Source organism: Polyodon spathula, chromosome 3 (assembly GCF_017654505.1).
Source record: "Polyodon spathula isolate WHYD16114869_AA chromosome 3, ASM1765450v1, whole genome shotgun sequence".
Taxonomy (NCBI): Eukaryota; Metazoa; Chordata; class Actinopteri; order Acipenseriformes; family Polyodontidae; genus Polyodon; species Polyodon spathula.
In genome coordinates this window covers 1,883,254-1,908,155 of record NC_054536.1, presented here as the reverse complement: position 1 = coordinate 1,908,155, position 24,902 = coordinate 1,883,254, and the positions used below count along the sequence as shown (strand labels likewise).

At 43.3% G+C, this 24,902-nt stretch overlaps 2 protein-coding genes across 3 annotated transcripts in view; both read left to right on the top strand.

Moving 5' to 3' along the window:
• Positions 1-13,022, top strand: part of LOC121310026 (GTP-binding protein Rheb) — a 45,569-nt gene extending 32,547 nt beyond the window's left edge. For both annotated transcript variants that reach the window (XM_041243239.1, XM_041243230.1), the window contains 6 exons: positions 342-409; positions 597-679; positions 4,954-5,010; positions 5,121-5,168; positions 10,109-10,190; positions 12,715-13,022. In XM_041243239.1, the coding sequence (XP_041099173.1) occupies positions 342-409; positions 597-679; positions 4,954-5,010; positions 5,121-5,168; positions 10,109-10,190; positions 12,715-12,807 (431 nt within the window). In that variant the 3' untranslated portion in view covers positions 12,808-13,022. The remainder of the gene's footprint in view (positions 1-341; positions 410-596; positions 680-4,953; positions 5,011-5,120; positions 5,169-10,108; positions 10,191-12,714) is intronic.
• Positions 13,023-13,912: 890 nt separating this feature from the next.
• LOC121308058 (gamma-crystallin N) lies at positions 13,913-20,317 on the top strand. The gene is made up of 4 exons (XM_041240366.1): positions 13,913-15,257; positions 16,819-17,067; positions 17,279-17,424; positions 20,109-20,317. Exons 1-4 carry the CDS (start codon positions 15,237-15,239, stop codon positions 20,242-20,244), a joined length of 552 nt encoding a protein of 183 aa, XP_041096300.1. The 5' UTR covers positions 13,913-15,236; the 3' UTR covers positions 20,245-20,317.
• The last annotated feature ends 4,585 nt before the right edge of the window (positions 20,318-24,902 follow it).

Genomic DNA, 24,902 nt, shown 5'->3' with positions numbered 1-24,902 from the left:
ATTGATGACTTTAATAGGCCACACATGCAATTCATTTAAAATAGTAGGAGAAAAGGGAACACACAGCCACAAATGATAAAATGCATGAGACTTTTTAGAAGTTGTTTACTATCCCTAATTAAAGCATAAAGTGGTCTGACATTTGCACACAAGTGCCCTGTGTTTCTGTATCACTGAGTACTGAGCTGAATGTTTTAATTCTCACCCAGAGTTTTCATGCAGGCAGGTATATAAAGGATGTAACTCTCAAGGGGTTCTAATACATTTGCACATGACTCTATCTTGTGAAAGATGGCACACAGTCGGGTACCAGTGATTATATGCTTGTTTTTCTTCTACAGCATTCACAAAAATGATCACAGTGAATGGCCAGGAGTACCACCTTCAGCTTGTAGATACAGCTGGACAGGTGAGTGCACTGCTTACCAATTCACATACAGTAGCAACCTGCAATTAGAGGGTGTCTATACCACAAACACAACTGTGGCTGGGGCTCCATTGGGCTGTGCTACCACAGCTAAGCTAGCTTCATGCGTTTATGAACCTCTGTGCATGTATGCTATAAACATGAAACTCATTCTGCTGTGTTTTTACAGGATGAATACTCCATCTTCCCTCAGACTTACTCCATCGACATAAACGGGTACATCCTGGTGTATTCAGTCACGTCAAACAAAAGGTAATGGAAAACGTTTTATATTGCAAGGTGTGAAGCTTGAGCTGACCAGTGTCCTTATCAAGCTCCAGTGGATGAGGTGCAGTACTGTATGTGGAACAATGCTAGTATGATATCAGTTCATATGGATGACCAGATGCCTCCATACATCCCCAGACTCTTCTGCTCCAATAGCGTGTGCTGAAGAATGTCCATGCCATGTTTATATCACAGTACCTCCACTGTATAACCTCTCCAGTCACTGCATGTATAATTGTACCATGTTAACTTTCCTAGCTAGCTAGCTATCTATAATATCATGCAGAATGGGGGTTTTATTCAAAGTTGTGGCCATAGAGTTCACACAAACTGTTTTAAAATTTCTAAAAATGTAATAAAAAAAATTGAGTACTACAGATCTAGGGCCTTTCTTTTGATTTGGAAGAAATTCAAATCAGAATGGCTGATTTTCATGAAATAAATAGCAGATACCAAGCTCCTGACACATATAGTATTGTGGTTATTCAGTGCCAGATCAAAACCATTAATTTAACACCTGAATTCAGAAAACCAGAAGGATGCGTGCACTTCTTAGATGCATCACATTATTATTATTATTATTATTATTATTATTATTATTATTATTATTATTATTATTATTATTATTATTACATGAGAGTAACTGTTATTTATGATAATATTGAACGCGGATTTCGCTAGTATTAAATGAGATAGTAGTGGTGGGGAGCAACCAAGGCGTAGCTTTGCTGTATATGAGCCTTCAGCGTTTTTCCTCTGCCAGGTAACGTGGATTTCCTATTGGGTCGGTGTTGATGAGTGTAATGTAATGATGTAATGAATATCTGTGGCCTCCCTTGTGCGTCCGCACACATAGCGGCGGTAATGCTGGCTCCGGGGATCAGCCAAATTGAGGCCTCCATAGCGCAGCCGTCTGGAAAAGGCTGGGTGGGGCACTTTGCTGAGGTCATCAGGTGGGCACAACTGCAGCGTGTCAATACTTGATAGAGAGCATGGCATAACTGCAGCGTGTCAATACTTGATAGAGAGCATGGCATAACTGCAGCATGTCAATACTTGATAGAGAGCATGGCATAACTGCAGCGTGTCAATATTTGATAGGGGCCCCAGGGCATGGGTTTTGAAGATGTTTTCTTTGATTTCTATTTTAAGTACCCGTTTAAGTCCAAAGAATTATCCGAAACAAAGCAATAGCGTCCACCCTTTCTTGTAAACAATGAATGTGACCTTAGTCGCAAGGCTTGCTGGGAAAGAACCGCCCACATCTGTCAAACTCACATTGCATCTTTTCTCTCGACTCAGGTAAACTATCAGTGGGGGTTCAGGAGGAATGTGGGAGAACCCGGATCACCTCAGACTGGTGGTCAATCCATGCTCATGGAAACGAGGGCTTAGAGAAAAGGGGAGCAGTTTGTTTCCAATGTCAAACCCTGGTCTCGCTCATTAGCATCTGTGCTGTTAGTGGATGGTGGCTTTGTGTTAGGCATGTCATTTGAGACGACCATACTCATTGAACCTAGATTTAGTTCATTTAACCCACAGTGCCCCCCCGCCCCTCTTCTCACAAGCTGTTTTGTATCTAATGAAGCTCAAAGAGCTGCTGCAGTTCAGACTCCCTCTCACCCTGTTCCACCCCATCTGTGCTGTGTGATAGCCAACTGGGAGGGAAAGAAGGTTGTCATAGGAAAGCCAGTGAGCGCCTGGGCTGACGAACACACTGTCATAGGAAAGCCAGTGAGCGCCTGGGCTGAGACACACATTGTCATAGGAAAGCCAGTGAGCCCCTGGGCTGAGACACACACTGTCATAGGAAAGCCAGTGAGTGCCTGGGCTGAGACGAACACACTGTCATAGGCGTCCCAGGAGATAGCTTTAATGAACACAGAGACCCAGAGGAGCTGGAGATGAGCTGAAATTGAAATATAAAAGACGTTGCTAGGTTTTTTACTTGAGTCTAAGAGTCAGCCAGTAAAATCCAAATAACCTTTCATGTTGGTACATGTTTAGCTCTCAATGTCCTTTTAAGGGCAAAGCCTGCAGTAAACAGAGTGTGCATGGCTGTACTTGTACTAGGACTGTGGTGCTAATGGAAGGGCAGACCTTGGAGATATTCACAAGAACAATGTGGTGCGCACTGTATATGTGTGGGCGCTGTCAGAGCTGTGTGTGGTGCTGTAGCCCTCTTCTGCTCCTTTATGGTTACAGCATGTACCCTCACTACTGATTTAATGGAAGGAGGTACATTCAGGTGCCCCATTGCAGAATAACTGGGTGGAATGTTAGCCTTGAATATCACTTCATTTACCACAAAACGGGCTGTTAAGACTGGAACATCTTTCAGTGTCAATGCTTACACAGCAATGTGGGGACTTCTTGCTTTTGCTTCCCTTGTTATCGAACCTTGAAGCTATCTGATCATTTCATCACGTGCACTTTTATGGTGTGTCTGTGTTAGACCTGCCTATCCCTATAGGTCTTCACTGGGGAATCTGGCCAGCCTTCTGTGTTATAATCTCTGGGAATACTTACTGTGCTGACCTCCCTGAGCTGACCTCACTGTGCTGACCTAACTGTGCTGACCTCACTGAACTGACCTCACTGCTGAGCTCACTGTGCTGACCTCACTGAGCTGACCTCACTGTGCTGAGCCCACTGAGCTGACCTCACTGTGCTGACCTCACTGAACTGACCTCACTGCTGACCTCACTGTGCTGACCTCACTGAGCTGACCTCACTGTGCTGAGCCCACTGAGCTGACCTCACTGTGCTGACCTCACTGAGCTGACCTCACTGTGCTGACCTCACTGTGCTGAGCTCACTGAGCTGACCTCACTGTGCTGACCTCACTGAGCTGACCTCACTGTGCTGAGCTCCCTGAGCTGACCTCACTGTGCTGACCTAACTATGCTGACCTCACTGTGCTGACCTCACTGAGCTGACCTCACTATGCTTATGTACAGAACAGATCACTCCACATTGGACTGGACTCTGCAGAGGCCCACCTATCAATTATCTTTTCTCTGCTGCAGTTTTTGTTTTTAACTGGCATGTAAACTTCCTACTGCTTGAACCAACACTTGACAGGGAATTAAGTGATCCTTCAAAGGACAGGGCCGGTGAGAGTGGAGTGGTCTTCATGATTCTGATGGGAGTGAGTGTTGTTATACACCTTAGTCCAGTTATAGAAGTTATGTATCGGTATGTAGTATCATTCTGTGTGGAGTGTTGCAGACCCGTGGTGATAAAAGGCAGCTTGTATAAGGAATGCTGGTTTTAACACCGTACAGATGCACCGGACCTGTCTGTACAGTAACATGAAGGAGTGTTAGATCAGCCTCCTGCCTGTACAGTAACATGAAGGAGTGTTAGATCAGCCTCCTGCCTGTACAGTAACATGAAGGAGTGTTAGATCAGCCTCCTGCCTGTACAGTAACATGAAGGAGTGTTAGATCAGCCTCCTGCCTGTACAGTAACATGAAGGAGTGTTAGATCAGCCTCCTGCCTGTACAGTAACATGAAGGAGTGTTAGATCAGCCTCCTGCCTGTACAGTAACATGAAGGAGTGTTAGATCAGCCTCCTGCCTGTACAGTAACATGAAGGAGTGTTAGATCAGTCTCCTGCCTGTACAGTAACATGAAGGAGTGTTAGATCAGCCTCCTGCTTGTGTGTTTATTGAAATCCACATTCACAGGAGCAGCCAGGCAATAGAGTTAACAGTACCCTTGTGTTTGTAACACACCCCCCTGTAAAGGGTTTCAGGCACTGCTCCTGGTTGCTTTTACATCACATTGATAGTGATTGGTCAAAAGCTGGGAGGGTGCTAGCAGGTGAAATCTCAATCTGATGTGTCTGGTGAAACGTTTTGTAATGGAGGCAGTTTTTCACAACCAGCCGTATTAATCTGAGGGAGCACAAAACCACTTTCTCAAGAACAGTGGCTTGAAACCTGGTTCCGGGAGACCTCATTTGAGGCAACTTTGCTGTATCAAACCCCAAGTCTCCCCTGGTGTGCCATGCAGTGGACTGAACCCTAGTCTCCTGAAACCAAGTTCTTGCCCCAAAGTGCCCAAAGACCAAAGCATGTAGTGTTTCCGAAACAGCAAAACAATGGTACACAAGCTTCTGGGTCCTCAAAGAAACAATGTAACGTGGAGGCTTTAAAATGAACCTACTTTGTTTTTTTAACACTTCAGGTACACAGCAGTTCTAGAAATGAGTCACCTGGTTTTAAACTATTTCTATTTTTTTTTTATTCCAGTTTTGAAGTAGTTAAAGTTATCCACGAAAAATTGTTGGATATGGTGGGAAAAGTTCAGTAAGTATTTAAACATTTAAATCAGCACACAAAGCAAGTATTTAAACATTTAAATCAGAAACAAAGCAAGCAATGCATGGTTTTAAAGTGCCTTTCTCTGCCTTGTTTAGGGTGCCCATTATGTTGGTTGGAAATAAGAAAGACCTTCATATGGAAAGGTATGTGTTCTGTTATTCTACAGATTGCTTTTTAACTAACACTGAGTGAATGTTGTCCAATCAAAATGAATGTCAGCAGTTACAACATTTGTCCAGCTGGTAGAGCTGTGTTCTACATTTAAATGCTGGTGTTCCATAGAACCATGCCTACCAGTGGAACAGTGCCTCCCACAGGCACGTTCTGATACCTAAAATCATGAAACCACACCTCCCTGAGGAACCATGACTCCCACAGGCACGTTCTGATACCTAAAATCATGAAACCACACCTCCCTGAGGAACCATGACTCCCACAGGCACGTTCTGATACCTAAAATCATGAAACCACACCTCCCTGAGGAACCATGACTCCCACAGGCACGTTCTGATACCTAAAATCATGAAACCACACCTCCCTGAGGAACCATGACTCCCACAGGCACGTTCTGATACCTAAAATCATGAAACCACACCTCCCTGAGGAACCATGACTCCCACAGGCACGTTCTGATACCTAAAATCATGAAACCACACCTCCCTGAGGAACCATGACTCCCACAGGCACGTTCTGATACCTAAAAACATGAAACCACACCTCCCTGAGGAACCATGACTCCCACAGGCACGTTCTGATACCTAAAATCATGAAACCACACCTCCCTGAGGAACCATGACTCCCACAGGCACGTTCTGATACCTAAAATCATGAAACCACACCTCCCTGAGGAACCATGACTCCCACAGGCACGTTCTGATACCTAAAATCATGAAACCACACCTCCCTGAGGAACCATGACTCCCACAGGCACGTTCTGATACCTAAAATCATGAAACCACACCTCCCTGAGGAACCATGACTCCCACAGGCACGTTCTGATACCTAAAATCATGAAACCACACCTCCCTGAGGAACCATGACTCCCACAGGCACGTTCTGATAGCTATAACAGAATCAAAGCACAAACACGTTCACAGTTCATACGAGAGGCATGGTTCTGTGATGAGAGTGATAACAGAGTGATATACTTCGGAAGGCTTGTAATATGTGAAATCTAGAGTTGGATAAATACACAGTAACACCTGCAACAAATGAACACTTTAGTTCTAAAATGTATTTTACTAAAAAAAAAAAAAAAAGTAAAATACATTATGTTAATATAAGAAATTTCATTCGCTATAAGTTTAAGTGTAAATCTTATAACAATAGAATATTAACAGTTGTAATATGAATACATACAGTAACACACTTTTCTTGAAATGCTTTGTTCGTCATATAGCTGATTTAATGGACCACAGTGATTATTAAATAAAATATATGCATCTAAATACATTTCAGTGTAATTGTGGTAAAGCCATGTTCCTCAATAATATAACTCCCTTGTTCAATTGATTTACTCAGAAGTGCAATTATTGCCTCTTTAAAGCCATTAACCCAGAATTGTGTGTTTTAACTGTTTTGGTACGGATATGGATCAGTAATGCACTGAGACAGTACAGATACAGATCAGTAGAGTGGAACAGTACAGATACAGATCAGTAAAGTGGAACAGTACAGGTACAGATCAGTAGAGTAGAACAGTACAGGTACAGATCAGTAGAGTGGAACAGTGCAGGTACAGATCAGTAGAGTGGAACAGTACAGATACAGATCAGTAAAGTGGAACAGTACAGGTACAGATCAGTAGAGTAGAACAGTACAGGTACAGATCAGTAGAGTGGAACAGTACAGGTACAGATCAGTGGAGTGGAACAGTACAGATACAGATCAGTAGAGTGGAACAGTACAGGTACAGATCAGTAGAGTGGAACAGTACAGGTACAGATCAGTAGAGTGGAACAGTACAGATACAGATCAGTAGAGTGGAACAGTACAGATACAGATCAGTAGAGTGGAACAGTACAGATACAGATCAATAGAGTGGAACAGTACAGATACAGATCAGTAGAGTGGAACAGTACAGATACAGATCAGTAGAGTGGAACAGTACAGATACAGATCAGTAGAGTGGAACAGTACAGGTACAGATCAGTAGACTGGAACAGTACAGATACAGATCAGTAGAGTGGAACAGTACAGATACAGATCAGTAGAGTGGAACAGTACAGATACAGATCAGTAGAGTGGAACAGTACAGATACAGATCAGTAGAGTGGAACAGTACAGATACAGATCAGTAGAGTGGAACAGTACAGATACAGATCAGTAGAGTGGAACAGTACAGATACAGATCAGTAGAGTGGAACAGTACAGATACAGATCAGTAGAGTGGAACAGTACAGATACAGATCAGTAGAGTGGAACAGTACAGATACAGATCAGTAGAGTGGAACAGTACAGATACAGATCAGTAGAGTGGAACAGTACAGATACAGATCAGTAGAGTGGAACAGTACAGATACAGATCAGTAGAGTGGAACAGTACAGATACAGATCAGTAGAGTGGAACAGTACAGATACAGATCAGTAGAGTGGAACAGTACAAATACAGATCAGTAGAGTGGAACAGTACAGGTACAGATCAGTAGACTGGAACAGTACAGGTACAGATCAGTAGAGTGGAACAGTACAGATACAGATCAGTAGAGTGGAACAGTACAGATACAGATCAGTAGAGTGGAACAGTACAGATACAGATCAGTAGAGTGGAACAGTACAGATACAGATCAGTAGAGTGGAACAGTACAGATACAGATCAGTAGAGTGGAACAGTACAGGTACAGATCAGTAGAGTGGAACAGTACAGATACAGATCAGTAGAGTGGAACAGTACAGATACAGATCAGTAGAGTGGAACAGTACAGATACAGATCAGTAGAGTGGAACAGTACAGATACAGATCAGTAGAGTGGAACAGTACAGATACAGATCAGTAGAGTGGAACAGTACAGATACAGATCAGTAGAGTGGAACAGTACAGGTACAGATCAGTAGAGTGGAACAGTACAGATACAGATCAGTAGAGTGGAACAGTACAGGTACAGATCAGTAGAGTGGAACAGTACAGATACAGATCAGTAGAGTGGAACAGTACAGATACAGATCAGTAGAGTGGAACAGTACAGGTACAGATCAGTAGAGTGGAACAGTACAGATACAGATCAGTAGAGTGGAACAGTACAGATACAGATCAGTAGAGTGGAACAGTACAGATACAGATCAGTAGAGTGGAACAGTACAGATACAGATCAGTAGAGTGGAACAGTACAGATACAGATCAGTAGAGTGGAACAGTACAGATACAGATCAGTAGAGTGGAACAGTACAGATACAGATCAGTAGAGTGGAACAGTACAGATACAGATCAGTAGAGTGGAACAGTACAGGTACAGATCAGTAGAGTGGAACAGTACAGGTACAGATCAGTAGAGTGGAACAGTACAGATACAGATCAGTAAAGTGGAACAGTACAGATACAGATCCACTCTACTGATCTGTATCTGTACTGTTCCACTCTACTGATCTGTATCTGTACTGTTCCACTCTACTGATCTGTATCTGTACTGTCCCAGTCTACTGATCTGTATCTGTACTGTTCCACTCTACTGATCTGTACCTGTACTGTTCCACTCTACTGATCTGTACCTGTACTGTTCCACTCTACTGATCTGTACCTGTACTGTTCCACTCTACTGATCTGTACCTGTACTGTTCCACTCTACTGATCTGTATCTGTACTGTTTCACTCTACTGATCTGTACCTGTACTGTTCCACTCTACTGATCTGTATCTGTACCGTTCCACTCTACTGATCAGTAGAGTGGAACAGTACAGGTACAGATCAGTAGAGTGGGACAGTACAGATACAGATCAGTAGAGTGGGACAGTACAGATACAGATCAGTAGAGTGGAACAGTACAGATACAGATCAGTAGAGTGGAACAGTACAGGTACAGATCAGTAGAGTGGAACAATACAGGTACAGATCAGTAGACTGGGACAGTACAGATACAGATGAGTAGAGTGGAACAGTACAGATACAGATCAGTAGAGTGGAACAGTACAGATACAGATCAGTAGAGTGGGACAGTACAGATACAGATCAGTAGAGTGGAACAGTACAGGTACAGATCAGTAGAGTGGAACAGTACAGGTACAGATCAGTAGACTGGGACAGTACAGATACAGATCAGTAGAGTGGAACAGTACAGGTACAGATCAGTAGAGTGGAACAGTACAGATACAGATCAGTAGAGTGGAACAGTACAGGTACAGATCAGTAGAGTGAAACAGTACAGATACAGATCAGTAGACTGGGACAGTACAGGTACAGATCAGTAGACTGGGATAGTACAGGTACAGATCAGTAGACTGCGACAGTACAGATACAGATCAGTAGATTGAGACAGTACAGGTACAGATCAGTAGACTGGGACAGTACAGGTACAGATCAGTAGAGTGAGACAGTACAGATACAGAACGGTAATTCACTGGGACAGTACAGACGTAGATCAGTAGATTGTGACAGTACAGATACAGATCAGTAGAGTGGAACAGTACAGATACAGATCAGTAGAGTGGAACAGTACAGGTACAGATCAGTACAGTGGAACAGTACAGGTACAGATCAGTAGACTGGGACAGTACAGATACAGATCAGTAGAGTGGAACAGTACAGATACAGATCAGTAGAGTGAGACAGTACAGATACAGATCAGTAGATTGAGACAGTACAGGTACAGATCAGTAGACTGGGACAGTACAGGTACAGATCAGTAGAGTGAGACAGTACAGATACAGAACGGTAATTCACTGGGACAGTACAGACATAGATCAGTAGATTGTGACAGTACAGATGCGGATCAATAGAGTGAGACAGTACAGATACAGTTTAGTAGACAGGGACAGTACAGTTACAGATGCTGGCCAGTGAGACACACTGTTGGGACCTGTCTCTCGTATAGCCTGGTGGTTTTATGTCTAACCCTCTCTAGCTCTGTCTGGTGTGCCCTGTGTTTTTCAGGGTAATCACTTGTGAAGAAGGGAAAGCTTTGGCAGAGTCCTGGAGCGCAGCCTTTATGGAATCATCTGCTAAAGAGAATCAGGTATCCTATCAGTTGCACTTCCCAGCCATTCATTCAGTCAGATGTATTTATTTAACCAGGATACAACCCATGTGAAATAAATCTCCCTTCAAGGGGTCCTGGCAAGAGAAGGCAGCGGTTATTACCACATTATAAAATCAATGCAGTAGCCGAATCACCCCAGCGTCCAGCCACAGCATGGGGATATGGCAGGACTTAAGCTTGCACGCTGCATTCCATTTTTATTTTAAGTGTTCATCAGAATTGTCTATTCAGCAAAAACCTAAAGTCATTCAAGATCAATATAGCAGCCATGTAAGGTTAGAGGTCAATACTCTGGCCACCAACACATCTGGCAATTGGTGCTGATATAACCTCAGATTATGAAGTTAGTACCTCAAATGGTATCTGATATATAAGACTTTGACAGTGAGGGAGACAGTGCTGGAGAGCAGTAGACAGGGTGTTTAACAATGCTTCCCAGACTCAGGGAGACAGTGCCGGAGAGCGGTAGACAGGGTGTTTAACAACGCTTCCCAGTCTCAGGGAGATAGTGCCGGAGAGCGGTAGACAGGGTGTTTAACAATGCTTCCCCTTCTCAGGGAGACAGTGCCCGAGAGCAGTAGACAGGGTGTTTAACAACGCTTCCCAGTCTCAGGGAGACAGTGCCGGAGAGCGGTAGACAGGGTGTTTAACAACGCTTCCCAGTCTCAGGGAGACAGTGCCGGAGAGCGGTAGACAGGGTGTTTAACAACGCTTCCCAGTCTCAGGGAGACAGTGCCGGAGAGCGGTAGACAGGGTGTTTAACAACGCTTCCCATTCTCAGGGAGACAGCGCTGGAGAGCAGTAGACAGGGTGTTTAACAACGCTTCCCAGTCTCAGGGAGACAGTGCCGGAGAGCGGTAGACAGGGTGTTTAACAATGCTTCCCAGTCTCAGGGAGACAGTGCCGGAGAGCAGTAGACAGGGTGTTTAACAATGCTTCCCTGTCTCAGGGAGACAGTGATGGACAGTCGCCCAGATTCCCTGGAACTATAACAACCCATCTGATCCACACACCTGCTGTTAACAGTAAAATGTGTACGACGGTCTGTCTCTGGAAGTGCAGTTAATTCTACATATTGGATCTTTTCCACTTCATGCTGTTTCTGGGTTGCATCAAACAGTTTGTGTTGCAGGTTCAGATTTTACTCTGAACCAAAGTGCATCTTCTGCTGAATCCTGTAGGGGGCGTATCCATTCCATGGGACGCAACCGTAGCATTGATAAGAATCATCTTCACCTCTCTGCTTATGTAAAAAGGAGTTACTGACTGGCTGTAAATCAGGACACTGACGCTATGCAGCTCACTTATTTACAAAGCCGTCCTCAGCGTTAGGCATCCCATCATAATACAGGTATATGAAGTGGTAGAGCCTATTATAAAAGAAACCTAGTAATTAAAATAAACAAGCGGTTTGCAGTCCTTGACCATGTCTTATGGGTTAACACAAGTTTATTTATTTGAATTTGTTTGTACTATAGCTCATAGAGACTTTTGCTGTGTTTCCATGTACAGGGATTCAATCCTTTTATAATTGATAGTATGTTGAATCTGAAAAAGAACCGTACAGTTTACTGTACATGGCAAATTCAGTGGGGGTTCAGAATAACTGCTGCTATTGAACCTGTGCATTTCAGTCTGATTAAACACCCATCCCCAGTTCACCTCGACACCGGTTTACATATAGAATGCATCGAGGATTTGACAAATGATTCCTCAGACAGGTAACTTGAACCTGATTAAATGCCCATCCCCTGTTCAGCTCAGCAGTGTGGAGCAGCTGCAGAGCAGGGGGTCTCCATCAGCTCTGGAGTCAGCCTGGAGCTAGAGTAGGGGGTCTCTGTCAGCTCTGGAGCCAGCCTGGAGCTGGAGCAGGGGGTCTCTGTCAGCACTGGAGCCAGCCTGGAGCTGGAGCAGGGGGGGTCTCCATCAGCTCTGGAGCCAGTCAGGAGCTGGAGCAGGGGGGTCTCTGTCAGCACTGGCGCCAGCTTGGAGCTGGAGCAGGGGGGTCTCCTTCAGCTCTGGAGCCAGCCAGGAGCTGGAGCAGGGGGTCTCTGTCAGCACTGGAGCCAGCCTGGAACTGGAGCTGGGGGGTCTCCATCAGCTCTGGAGCCAGCCTGGAGTTGGAGCAGGGGGTCTCCATCAGCTCTGGAGCCAGCCTGGAGCTGGAGCAGGGGGTCTCCATCAGCTCTGGAGCCAGCCTGGAGCTGGAGCAAGGGATCTATTTCAGCTCTGGAGCCAGCCTAGAGCTGGAGCAGGGGGGTCTCTGTCAGCTCTGGAGCTACAGCTGAGCTACTGGAGCCACTCCAGAGCTGGAGCTAGCACAGCCAGAGCATGGCCAACCCCAGTGCACTTACACTTCTGTACTAACCCAAGACACTGCCATGGCTTGTGTTAAACTAACTCCTGTTGCTGTTTTCCAGAGCACACGTCTTACACTCCTGCACTATCCCAAGACACTGCCATGGCTTGTGTTAGACTAACTCCTGTTGCTGTTTTCCAGACGGCGGTGGAGGTTTTCAAGAGGATCATTCTGGAGGCAGAGAGGTTTGAGGGAGGAGCCCCACAGGGGAGGTCCTCATGCTCGCTCATGTAGAGCCTGCTCGACGCCATGGACACTGGGATAGCCCTCTACTGGAACAGGCTGCGAAGAGGCCTGGTTTGCTCCAGATAAACTAGGCTTTCCTTCTTTTGTAGCAGAGAGAAAGATCTAGTTGGTCAGAGCTTCACGTCCTAAATGATGTTCCTCTCTGCTCTGACCTGCTCTTCCACTTTCAGAGTTATTATTATTATTATTATTATTATTATTATTATTATATTATTATTATTATTATTTTCAATTTGTATATTATATTTCTTATATAATTATGTCCAATAAATTTTCCGACTTACATTCATTTCCTGTGTAGTGGAATGCTGTTTAAAATAAGCATTAAAGCAGCATATTGTTACACTATTATTTACATCAGCAGCCCTGGGCGTCTCTATTTGTCCTTGTTTTTTTCTTTCTCTATGGCCTGCACTGCGCTGTATGTCTTATAATTACATTGTTTGCTGCAAGCCGGACTGAATGCTTTTCAGAGTTAACCCCAGCACCAATTGTCTTTCTCTGAAGCGGTGGCACATGATTCTGAAACAGTATTCCAGGAGAGTGATGCTAACACTTCCCATTCAGTGTGTTTCCATGGTAGTTACTTGGTGTGTCCTTACACCGCGTTACAATGTTATTGTGCAGAGTGTAACAGCCTCCTGGCTCAGGCTCCTTTACACCTTTCTAATTAGCAGACCAGACACACAACAGTACTTCTTAAAGCACTTACAGAAACAACAGAAAAACAAAACCCTAACTCCCACGTGGAGTGCTAACTTTACTTTTCTTCACAGCCCCTAAACTATAAACCAGATGGCTAAATCGTTTACCTGGTGCAAAAACACAATTTCACAGCTTTACAAATTCAATAACACAGTGGTTCACACAGCACCTTTTCTTTAGACCACACAGGTCCTTACACATCAGCTTCACACAGACAGCCCTGTACAAACATGTGTGTTCTGTTTAATTACCTGCCTAATAATCACAGGCAGGTGTCCCTCATTCAGTCAGAGCCAGGTGAACCTCATCCTGGCTCACTCCTGTGGCATTCTGGGGAATGTAGTCCTGCAGCACCCTCCTGGACTACATCTCTTCTCCTCCCCCTACTCTGCCACAATAGTTACAATGTACTTAATGTGTCAATCTGTGCACAATGTAACCCTAACCCTTTTCTAATGCAATTGTGTCCGTGCAGATATCATGCAAAAAACACCACCGCACATACAATAAAGCTATTGGTTTTTGTTTGGAACTGGAAAAAGTCAAGGATAAAATTGCAAAAGCGATTGTGAATTAAATCTCAGAATACCTCCTGGCATTATCTTTCATATGACTCAAGACCACTGTAATAGTGCTGTGAAAACAGGGCAAATACAAGCTGGATACAGATAGAAAACAATTTAGCAGGGGGTTTTCATCTTAGAAGAGAGCTCTTATTTTATAGCATTAGAGTCAAATAGCATTAGAGTCCTAGTGATGAAAAAAAATAGCAGAACTATAGAAAGTACTGGTCTGTGGAAAGCTTTGATTGGGTGTGATCCGGACCTGAACAACAGCCAATCAAGATATAGAACCCAGCATAAAGACAGTCAGACTGTGATTCCTTTAATCAGGGTAACACAGCCCAGTCATACTAGAAACATCATGCACAAGCAATATAGGAAATGATTAGTGGTTACTATGGTACTCCTAAAAGCAACTCCTGAATTAGTCATGTGGTTTGTAGTTTCTCAGTATAGCATATTTTGTAAAACGATATATTATTCAGTCCCTAAGTGATAAAGTACGTGTTAATATAATATGTACTTACGATCTCAGTCAAGTAAAATGGGATTTGCATGTTTACATCTGCATTGAGATATTAAATATGAAACTGTACATAGATATCCAGCCAACAAAGACTGGGACCCAGGTATTGGTGCAAGTGACTGTTGAAATGTTCTGAACAAATGAATAACAGGAACTCTTCCCTGTGGGAAGTTTGTATTGTGTGTAATAGCTCCAGCCACTTTGAGCCACTATTGCCACGGCACACTTTAATAAATTAGGTGTGCAGTACATACCTGCCAGTAATGATACACTATACACACACCGTGTGTGTCCAGCATGATATACTGTACATACCCCTTGACAACAGTACATTAACAAATAGAGAAGAACAGCATAGGCAAAACCAGCCCACAAAACCCCCTTCCAAGCAAATCTTTTGTGAGGTCGTCTGCACTGACTCCAAACTCCAGAATCAGCAGTGCCAAATGGAAGGGAATCTGCCAGTGAAGCAAAACCCTTAAACCCTGCATTGTGGTCTCATTGTTGGATTAACATCGCGATACCTCTGCCTGCTCCCTCTGCCATATATACTGGGGTATCCAGCTTTTTCACTGTCACACTTTCTCACTTCTGGGTTGGTTTGGACAGCATCCAGTAACATCATGTCTCAGTACTCTGGAAAGGTAAGCAGCTGGGTTTAGTTCAATCAGCATGCATGATTTCTATAGCTTCCCTCTGAAGAAATAATATGTGAAATAAATTGCTCAGTGCCAGCACACACTTCTATGTAACTTTTCTGAGCTGCTGTTAACTGCTTGTTTAAGAATTTTAGTTAGATACTGATATTCCATTAAGGTTAAGCAAAAAACCTTTATATGCACTCAGTTCTATTGCAGGTATTGTAACAATATTGTCAATGTGTGGCTTGAATATATAAAAAAAAAATAATAATCTAAAGTCATTATGGACTTTTTTTTTCTGTATGATGTACTGTTCAATGTGCAAACCATTTGTTTAGCTGGAGTGGATTTTGCTGTTCAGACTGAAAGCATTGGGGGTTAAGCAGTTTCTGGAATTGAATGACAGTCTATGGAAACTTTGAGAAGTTTGATCACATGACTGGATTATAGAGCAAAGCTATAGCTACAGTAGGAGGTATTTTCAGCAACAAGAATAATGGGAATAACTAGATGCCATCCAGTGTACAAAGCCAATTACAGAACAGTGTTAATGTCATTGTTTAGATAATGTTCCTGGATATGTTGCAGCAGAAATGCCCTACTTGTGCATGGAAAGTGGAAGCCTATGGAGTGCAGGATGCACCCTGTAACCTGGAGATCGCAGGTTCCAGTCCAGGCTCTGTCATTGCCGACCGTGACCAGGGGTTCCCAGGGGGCGGCACACAATTGGCTGAGCGCTGCCCGTGTAGGGAGGGATTACATCGGCAGGGCAATCCACAGTTCAGAGCTCACCAGCGACCCCTGTGGCTGATCGGGCACCTGCGGGTCTGCAGTGGAGCCATTCAGATCTGTGTTGTCCTCCGGCACTATAGGTCTGGTGGCTTCGCTGTGGACCACAGTGCGACAAATAACGGATTGACAGGAGAGGCTCAGTTTGAGGTGCTCAGCTGGAATCCAGCTTCAATGAGAGGCTCAGTGTGGGAATCCAGCTTCAATGAGAGGCTAAGTGTGGGGCAGACAGCTGGAATCTCTGCAATGTGGACTGAGGACTGCAGGGGTCCTGTGTGTGCAGGGAGCTCCTGAAACCAAACCCACTGCATTCACTGTGGGGTTTCTGAGCACTGCAGGGGTACTGCGTGTGCAGGGAGCTCCTGAAACCAAACCCACTGCATTCTCTGTGTGGTTTCTGAGCACTGCAGGGGTCCTGCGTGTGCAGAGAGCTCCTGAAACCAAACCCACTGCATTCACTGTGGGGTTTCTGAGCACTGCAGGGGTCCTGTGTGTGCAGGGAGCAGCCAAAACTGGTCCTCCAGAGCTTTTTATAGACAGATGATTTAACCAGAGGAATTTACAGTTATGGGACTCTAAAGACAAGGTCAGGGGGTCCAATCACAGTCCAGGTTTGACAGATACAATGATATAAATAACTACTTCAGGGTCTGGGGGGAGGTTTAAATGGCCCAATTAAACAATTTAGAAGAGGGTTGGAACCTGGACCAGGAGTGGAAGGGGCTGGACTAGGTGGTCTCTGCTCATCACTGCCGTGTTCTTGTGCCCTCTCTAGATTGTGTTTTATGAGGGTAAATGTTTTACCGGGAGGAAGTTGGAGGTCTATGGCGACTCTGACAACTTCCAGGACCGGGGCTTCATGAACCGGGTGAACTCTATCCGCGTGGAAAGCGGAGCCTGGATCTGCTTCGATCACCCCGACTTCCGAGGGCAGCAGTACATCCTGGAACACGGGGAGTACCCCGAGTTTCACCGATGGAATGCCCACAATGATCACATGGGGTCCTGCCGGCCAGTCAGGATGGTAAGTGAGGAGACGCTGCTACTAGAGTGGGGGGTAACAGCTCAGCTTTACAATCTTGATTTTATATGACTTGATAAGTGGAAGATTCTGCTGCTAGGGTAGGGATTTACAGCTCAGCTTTACAATCTTGACTTTATAAGACTTGATAAGTGGAAGACTCTGCTGTTAGGGCAGGGATTTGATTGTAAACTATCTGATTCTTTTTCCTCAGCATGGTGAGCACTACAGAATGGAGCTGTTTGAAGGCTGTAACTTCACTGGCCAGTGCATGGAGTTCTGTGATGATTGCCCCTTCCTGCAGGGTCGTGGCTGGAACAGGAACTGCGTGAACGCTCTCCGGGTCTATGGAGATGGAGCGTGAGTGTGAAGGGGCTGCTGGCAGTGGGAGGAGGGGGGGCACAGTCACTTATACACACGGTTAGGTCTGAACCTTCCTTCCTTTACTGAGCCGATACAACCAGTTCTCCTTCATCACCTCACAGTAAATATCCCTTAGTCTTTCACTTGATTAGTTATACAGTTTAAGTGAAAACGGTCAAAGAAACCATAGTAAAAACAAATCCATAATAACCAGTTCCTAATAAAAATACACTTAAAAAAAATGATTGCAAACTAGTTTACTAGAAGTCAATTACAAAGTTAGAATCCTTTTTTATTTTAAAGTAATTAAATACTCTGCTACAGTTTTGAGAGGCAGTTTTGCTGGTAATGGAGGAAATGTCACTTACATCCTTTTGTCTGCAGAGGGCAGCGAGCTAAGGGTTAAAGGTAATAAAGGGTGAAAATGATCTCATGCCAATTTTTGCAGGGCCTTATAAAGATGAACGGTCCTCCAGCACCTCCCCTAAAAACACAAACTAAACGATGAACTGTCCTCCAGCACCTCCCCTAAAAACACAAACTAAACGATGAACTGTCCTCCAGCACCTCCCCTAAAAACACAAACTAAACGATGAACTGTCCTCCAGCACCTCCCCTAAAAACACAAACTAAAAGATGAACTGTCCTCCAGCACCTCCCCTAAAAACACAAACTAAAAGATGAACTGTGCTCCAGCACCTCCCCTAAAAACACAAACTAAAAGATGAACTGTGCTCCAGCACCTCCCCTAAAAACACAAACTAAAAGATGAACTGTCCTCCAGCACCTCCCCTAAAAACACAAACTAAAAGATGAACTGTCCTCCAGCACCTCCCCTAAAAACACAAACTAAAAGATGAACTGTCCTCCAGCACCTCCCCTAAAAACACAAACTAAAAGATGAACTGTGCTCCAGCACCTCCCCTAAAAACACAAACTAAAAGATGATCTGTGCTCCAGCACCTCCCCTAAAAACACAAACTAAAAGATGAACTGTGCTCCAGCACCTCCCCTAAAAACACAAACTAAAAGATGAACTGTCCTCCAGCACCTCCCCTAAAAACACAAACTAAAAGATGAACTGTCCTCCAGCACCTCCCCTAAAAACACAAACTAAAAGATGAACTGTCCTCCAGCACCTCCCCTAAAAACACAAACTAAAAGATGAACTGTCCTCCAGCACCTCCCCTAAAAACACAAACTAAAAGATGAACTGTCCTCCAGCACCTCCCCTAAAAACACAAACTAAAAGATGAACTGTCCTCCAGCACCTCCCCTAAAAACACAAACTAAAAGATGAACTGTCCTCCAGCACCTCCCCTAAAAACACAAACTAAAAGATGAACTGTCCTCCAGCACCTCCCCTAAAAACACAAACTAAAAGATGAACTGTCCTCCAGCACCTCCCCTAAAAACACAAACTAAAAGATGAACTGTCCTCCAGCACCTCCCCTAAAAACACAAACTAAAAGATGAACTGTCCTCCAGCACCTCCCCTAAAAACACAAACTAAAAGATGAACTGTGCTCCAGCACCTCCCCTAAAAACACAAACTAAAAGATGAACTGTCCTCCAGCACCTCCCCTAAAAACACAAACTAAAAGATGAACTGTCCTCCAGCACCTCCCCTAAAAACACAAACTAAAAGATGAACTGTCCTCCAGCACCTCCCATAAAAACACAAACTAAAAGATGAACTGTCCTCCAGCACCTCCCCTAAAAACACAAACTAAAAGATGAACTGTCCTCCAGCACCTCCCCTAAAAACACAAACTAAAAGATGAACTGTCCTCCAGCACCTCCCCTAAAAACACAAACTAAAAGATGAACTGTCCTCCAGCACCTCCCATAAAAACACAAACTAAAAGATGAACTGTCCTCCAGCACCTCCCCTAAAAACACAAACTAAAAGATGAACTGTCCTCTAGCACCTCCCCTAAAAACACAAACTAAATGATGAACTGTGCTCCAGCACCTCCCCTAAAAACACAAACTAAAAGATGAACTGTGCTCCAGCAACTCCCCTAAAAACACAAACTAAAAGATGAACTGTCCTCCAGCACCTCCCCTAAAAACAGAAACTAAAAGTTACTTTACAGTTTAAAGAGCAGCATTAACCTGTAGCAGGCTGGGGTCGTATTTATAATTGTGGGCAATTTTGCCACAGAGGAAAATATACTGTAGCTCTTATTTATTAATTGTCATAGACTTCAGATTGGAATATTGCTCACATGGTCAGTTACATTAACAGATTTGAGCTACTGTGTTATTTGGAAAATGAATATTTACATATTAAAGCAGTTATTCATTTATAAGCCCTTGTCAAATATTATCAGTATAGTAAAAGCATATTATGGGTAAAAAAAAAAAAAAAAAAAAAAAAGCTTTGACCCAGTGTCTGAGATTTATAATCTCCCACTGCTGCATGCATGTCTGATTGAATGAGGGAGGAAGTGTGTGTGTTTACAGCCAAAGCTATTGGGTAATATAAGCACTCTGGACAGTCAACATGCTTCTCATAAAGGCTCATCACTAGTGTAGTAAATGAACAGCAATGGGTTTTGTTTTTTAAAACATTAATAACAAGTTGAGGACTAGGACAGTAAAAACCTGACAGCGAGTTGAACGCTGAATGAAAGATTGACTGTACCTTTTTAAACTTGATGAATTTCTTTCCTCAGCTGGGTGATGTACGAGGAGCCCAACTACCGCGGGCGCATGTACATCGTGGAGAGAGGCAACTACCGCAGTCACACCGATTGGCAGGGGCACAGCGCCAACATCCAGTCCATCAGACGGGTCGCCAACTATTTTTAAATCATGTGACATTACACTGCACCTTTTACCTCTCTGCACTGAAACTGTGAAATAAAATACAAATAAAAAAAATATATAATTCTGGCAGCTTTGCTTCTCTTGTTCACCCATGTTAACACTTTCTCACTTTCTCTGAGACACATTCAGAGGCACTATTCATCATGTAGATCTTAAATCATTCAGTCTGAGTGGTGGTACTCTTCTATTCGTCATATGGATCTTAAATCATTCAGTCTGAGTGGTGGTGCTCTTCTATTCATCATGTGGATCTTAAATCATTCAGTCTGAGTGATGGTGCTCTTCTATTCATCATGTAGATCTTAAATCATTCAGTCTGAGTGGTGGTGCTCTTCTATTCATGTAGATCTTAAATCATTCAGTCTGAGTGGTGGTGCTCTTCTATTCATCATGTGGATCTTAAATCATTCAGTCTGAGTGATGGTGCTCTTCTATTCATCATGTAGATCTTAAATCATTCAGTCTGAGTGGTGGTGCTCTTCTATTCATGTAGATCTTAAATCATTCAGTCTGAGTGGTGGTGCTCTTCTATTCATCACATAGATCTTAAATAATTCAGTCTGAGTGGTGGTGCTCTTCTATTCATCATGTAGATCTTAAATCATTCAGTCTGAGTGGTGGTGCTCTTCTATTCATCCTGTAGATCTTAATTGTGCAGTTTTGAAAGAAGCACATGCTCTAGCAAACATGCATTGTCATTTTCTTTGCTGAGATAAATAAGCTCCAGGTTTACAGGGTTTATGTTCAATAAGCCTGTTGCACTTACTCTTCCCAGGTCATTTTACATCAACAGTGTCTTTGGGGTCCAAGCTTGTCACTGGTTGCAAAGCATGTCAGTCATTCAGGGACACAGCCGATTGGACGCAAGGCATGCAAACTAAGAACTTTCTTTAACCTAGTATGTTTTTTTTAAATGAAAATACATATCCAATGTAACATGTGTTTCTTTCAAAACTGCACATGCACTGCAGCTATATACAGCGATTATAAATCAATGACAGCACGTATGATTTATGGCAATATTTTATTAGCTTGAATCACATTCTTACCACCCCCTAACCTAAAGACCCCTGACCCAGCATTTGGCAAACACTGCTAAAGCAGCAGCAGTGCCAAGCAGTCTTGAGTTCTCAATCACATGCAGGCCTCCCATTCCTGTGCAACACGCCGCCACCCAAACAAGCAGACTTGATACCCTTCACACTAAAGGCATGCTAGTTTAACACTCGGAGGCACAGTCTGACAAAGAACTGGCCGGTTTTGTGAACTCTGAGAGCATAACAAGGTTTGTACACACACCCTTAGAATTGCAATATGTTTAGCGGTACAGTAAGGGCAACCATATTTTATTATTTTTTCATCACTAAATATTTAGAGTGTTCCTCTGTTCTTTAATTAACTGCTACTTTTTAAAGAAAAAAACATCATGTTCATTTTTACAAAATTAGATTTAATGAACAGAAATTGAGAGTGTTGACAAGAATTTGAAATCCAGGGTGATTGGAAAGTAAGATTACCACATCAACGCACCATATCTCACAAATGGGAGGGCACAGGAAGGTGAAACTGCATATGGTTGTTAAGGGAACCATGGCGACGCACATGCCGCATTCATTTTTTACACTAGGGGGAGCCACTGTGACCTACCTCTGACAATCACAAGTGTTCAGTATGTGCTCCTCCATGATCCAGAATGAATTGCAATAGTGTGACAATGGCCATTAAGGCAGCATTACGCATCTCATCAGGTATGCTGACTCCCTTCCAGACAATGAGGTCTGGAATTGTGCGAGGGTTCCCTTGGTACACTCGTGACTTCAGGTAACTCCTTAACCAGAAATCCACAGGTGTAAGGTCTGGTGAACAAGGTGGCTATTCACAAGGAGAGTGGAATGATTCTGTCCTGAAAGTGCTCCTGCAAGACGCTTTTCACCTGGTTACCAATATGCAGAGGGGGACCATCCTTCTTGAAGACTGTGGTGTTCATCACATCTCATTGCTGCAGCACAGGAATGACATGGGTGGTCAGTATGGTGTGGCACCATGCAGCAGTCACTGGGAACGTTTTGAGGTCTCCTTGCTGATGGCTTTTCAAAAAAAAAATAGTCCAATAACAAAGTTAGCCACACCTCACTGCCACTGTAACATCATGTAGGGGTCTTGCAAGTGTTGCATGTGGATTAGTCTCTGATCAGATAACACATTGCGCGTGTTCACACTTCCAGACAGGGTGAAGTGTGCTTCATCCATTCACAGGATATTAGCAGGCCGCTGGTCATCCAATTCCAGACGTGCCAACAACTGTAGCGCAAAATCGACACGTCTGATGAAGTCCGTCTCCTCCACTGCTAGAACATGATGCAGCTTGTATGGAAGCATCTGCAGAGTTGAACGAAGAGCTTTAGGAACAGTTGAATTGGGTAAACCCAGGCGGCGGTCGACAACACATGTGCTTGTGCTGGGTTATTCTGCTACAGCACTTTGCTTGGTGTCGGTGGTCTGCCGCGACGAGGCTTATCACAAGTACAACCTGTTTCCCTTAACGACCGCATGCAATTTCACCTTCCTATGCCCTACCATGTGTGAGATACAGTCCGTTGATGTGGTAAACTTACTTTCTAATCACCCTGTATATTACTTAGTTGTTTGGTTCCAGTGGTTTATTAACACAAGCTGGTGCTTTACCACATAATAGAATAGCAGCTCATTAGAGACTGGAGTAAATGCTTTAAAAATATGGCTCTAGGACCTCTAGTGTCTCTTCATAGACCAAGAACAACATCTCTCTCTACAGTAGTTTGTCTCTCTATTTCTCTAAACCCAAACAACAAAGACAAGTCCAGCAGCTTGATTAGTACACTTTTTTTCATTTAATCACAGAAACACTTGGTTAATGTACTCTACCCAGATTTACATCAATTTGTTTTGTATGACTGTGTGGTTTAGCATTGTTACTAGCATTCATGTTTGTGAGCCTTGAATGTCCATTTTGTAATGAGCAAACCGTGGATTACAGGTTAAAATGTCCAGTCAGTATTTGTTTTGTATATATTTGAATGGTCACAATTTTTTTTATTTTAATTTTTATAAATTTTAAAACAGTTGTGTGAACTCCATGGAGTTTGAGAAGTTGCCTTGCCAAAACTTAAAACAAACATATGAAGTATAAAATAGAGACTGAAGGAGATAGAGACTTTTTGGTTATGAATGTTATTTTTATTATAAAGCAGCATGTTTTCATCCTGGGGAATGCATTGCAGCAAGAAACCCTGGAGGGTTAGTAAAGAGTTAATTATTTTGTGGCTGGCGCTCAGGGAGTGCAAATAAACTGCATATTTTAGCAGGTGGAATGAAGAAAAGGCTTCAGTTCAATAGAGACGAATGCTGCAAAACAGGAAGTGTCACAAGCCTGTGCTTTTTAGACTTGGTGACAGGCTTCAAATCTTCTTGATCCACATGCAGTTCCTGCAAAAGAAACATACTCTTTGTGTGTGTGTGCTTAATCCTGGAACGCACACGCATGTTTGAAATAGGAAAAGCTACTTTATTTATGCAACTAGATTCTGTTTTCTGCTGGCAACACATCATGCACTGTATACAGGGATGTGCAAATGTATTAGAACATGTCACGATGTGTCAATTCTACCCTTTATATACCTACCTGCACGGAATCCTCAGGATGTGAGAATTGACATTTCTGATCAGTAATAAGAAGATAAGAAATTCAAGAACGAGAAACGTCTATTCGGCCCACCTATGCTCTATGTAACCTGACATTCTATTTGCCTTTTTTATAGCTTCTCCACACTGTCTAGTTGGCGTAGGAGATTCATCCACTACTACCTCCAGTCCTTTTCGTACATAACCTCCTATCCTCTTCATTACTATTTATGCTGTATTTGTCTCTAATGTTTTTGCGCCCTTTGTGTAAGACTTTACATTTATTCACATTAAATGTGATCTGTCATGTGTCAGCCCAAGCTTGAGTCTTGTCTAAATCTCTTTGTATTATTGAAGTGGTGATTGGGAGTTGGCTACCCCTCCCAGTTTCGTGTCGTCTGCATATTTGCATAGTTTACTGATTATGTCCTGGTCCAGGTCATTTATATAGATTAGGAATAACAACGGTGCCAGTACTGATCTCTGTGGTATCCCACTTATAGAAACAATAGGCACTCATGAATAAAAATGTTAGACCACTTTGTGCTTTAATTAGGCATCTTAAACAACATCTAAAAAGTCTCATGCATTTTATTATGTGTAGCTCTCTGTTCCTTTTCTCTTACTGTTTTAAATGAATTGCATGTGCGGCATATTAAAGTAATCAATTAAATTAGACAGCTCAGTGGTTTGATTTAATATGTGCAACAAATCAAAACTACAGAAGCAATGTGGTGTTGTAATACACGTGCACACTGCTGAACTACAGAAGCAATGGGGTGTTGTAATACATGTGCACACTGCTGAACTACAGAAGCAATGGGGTGTTGTAATACATGTGCACATTGCTGAACTACAGAAGCAATGGGGTGCTCTAATACATGTGCACACTGCTGAACTACAGAAGCAATGGGGTGTTGTAATGCATGTGCACACTGCTGAACTACAGAAGCAATGGGGTGTTGTAATGCATGTGCACA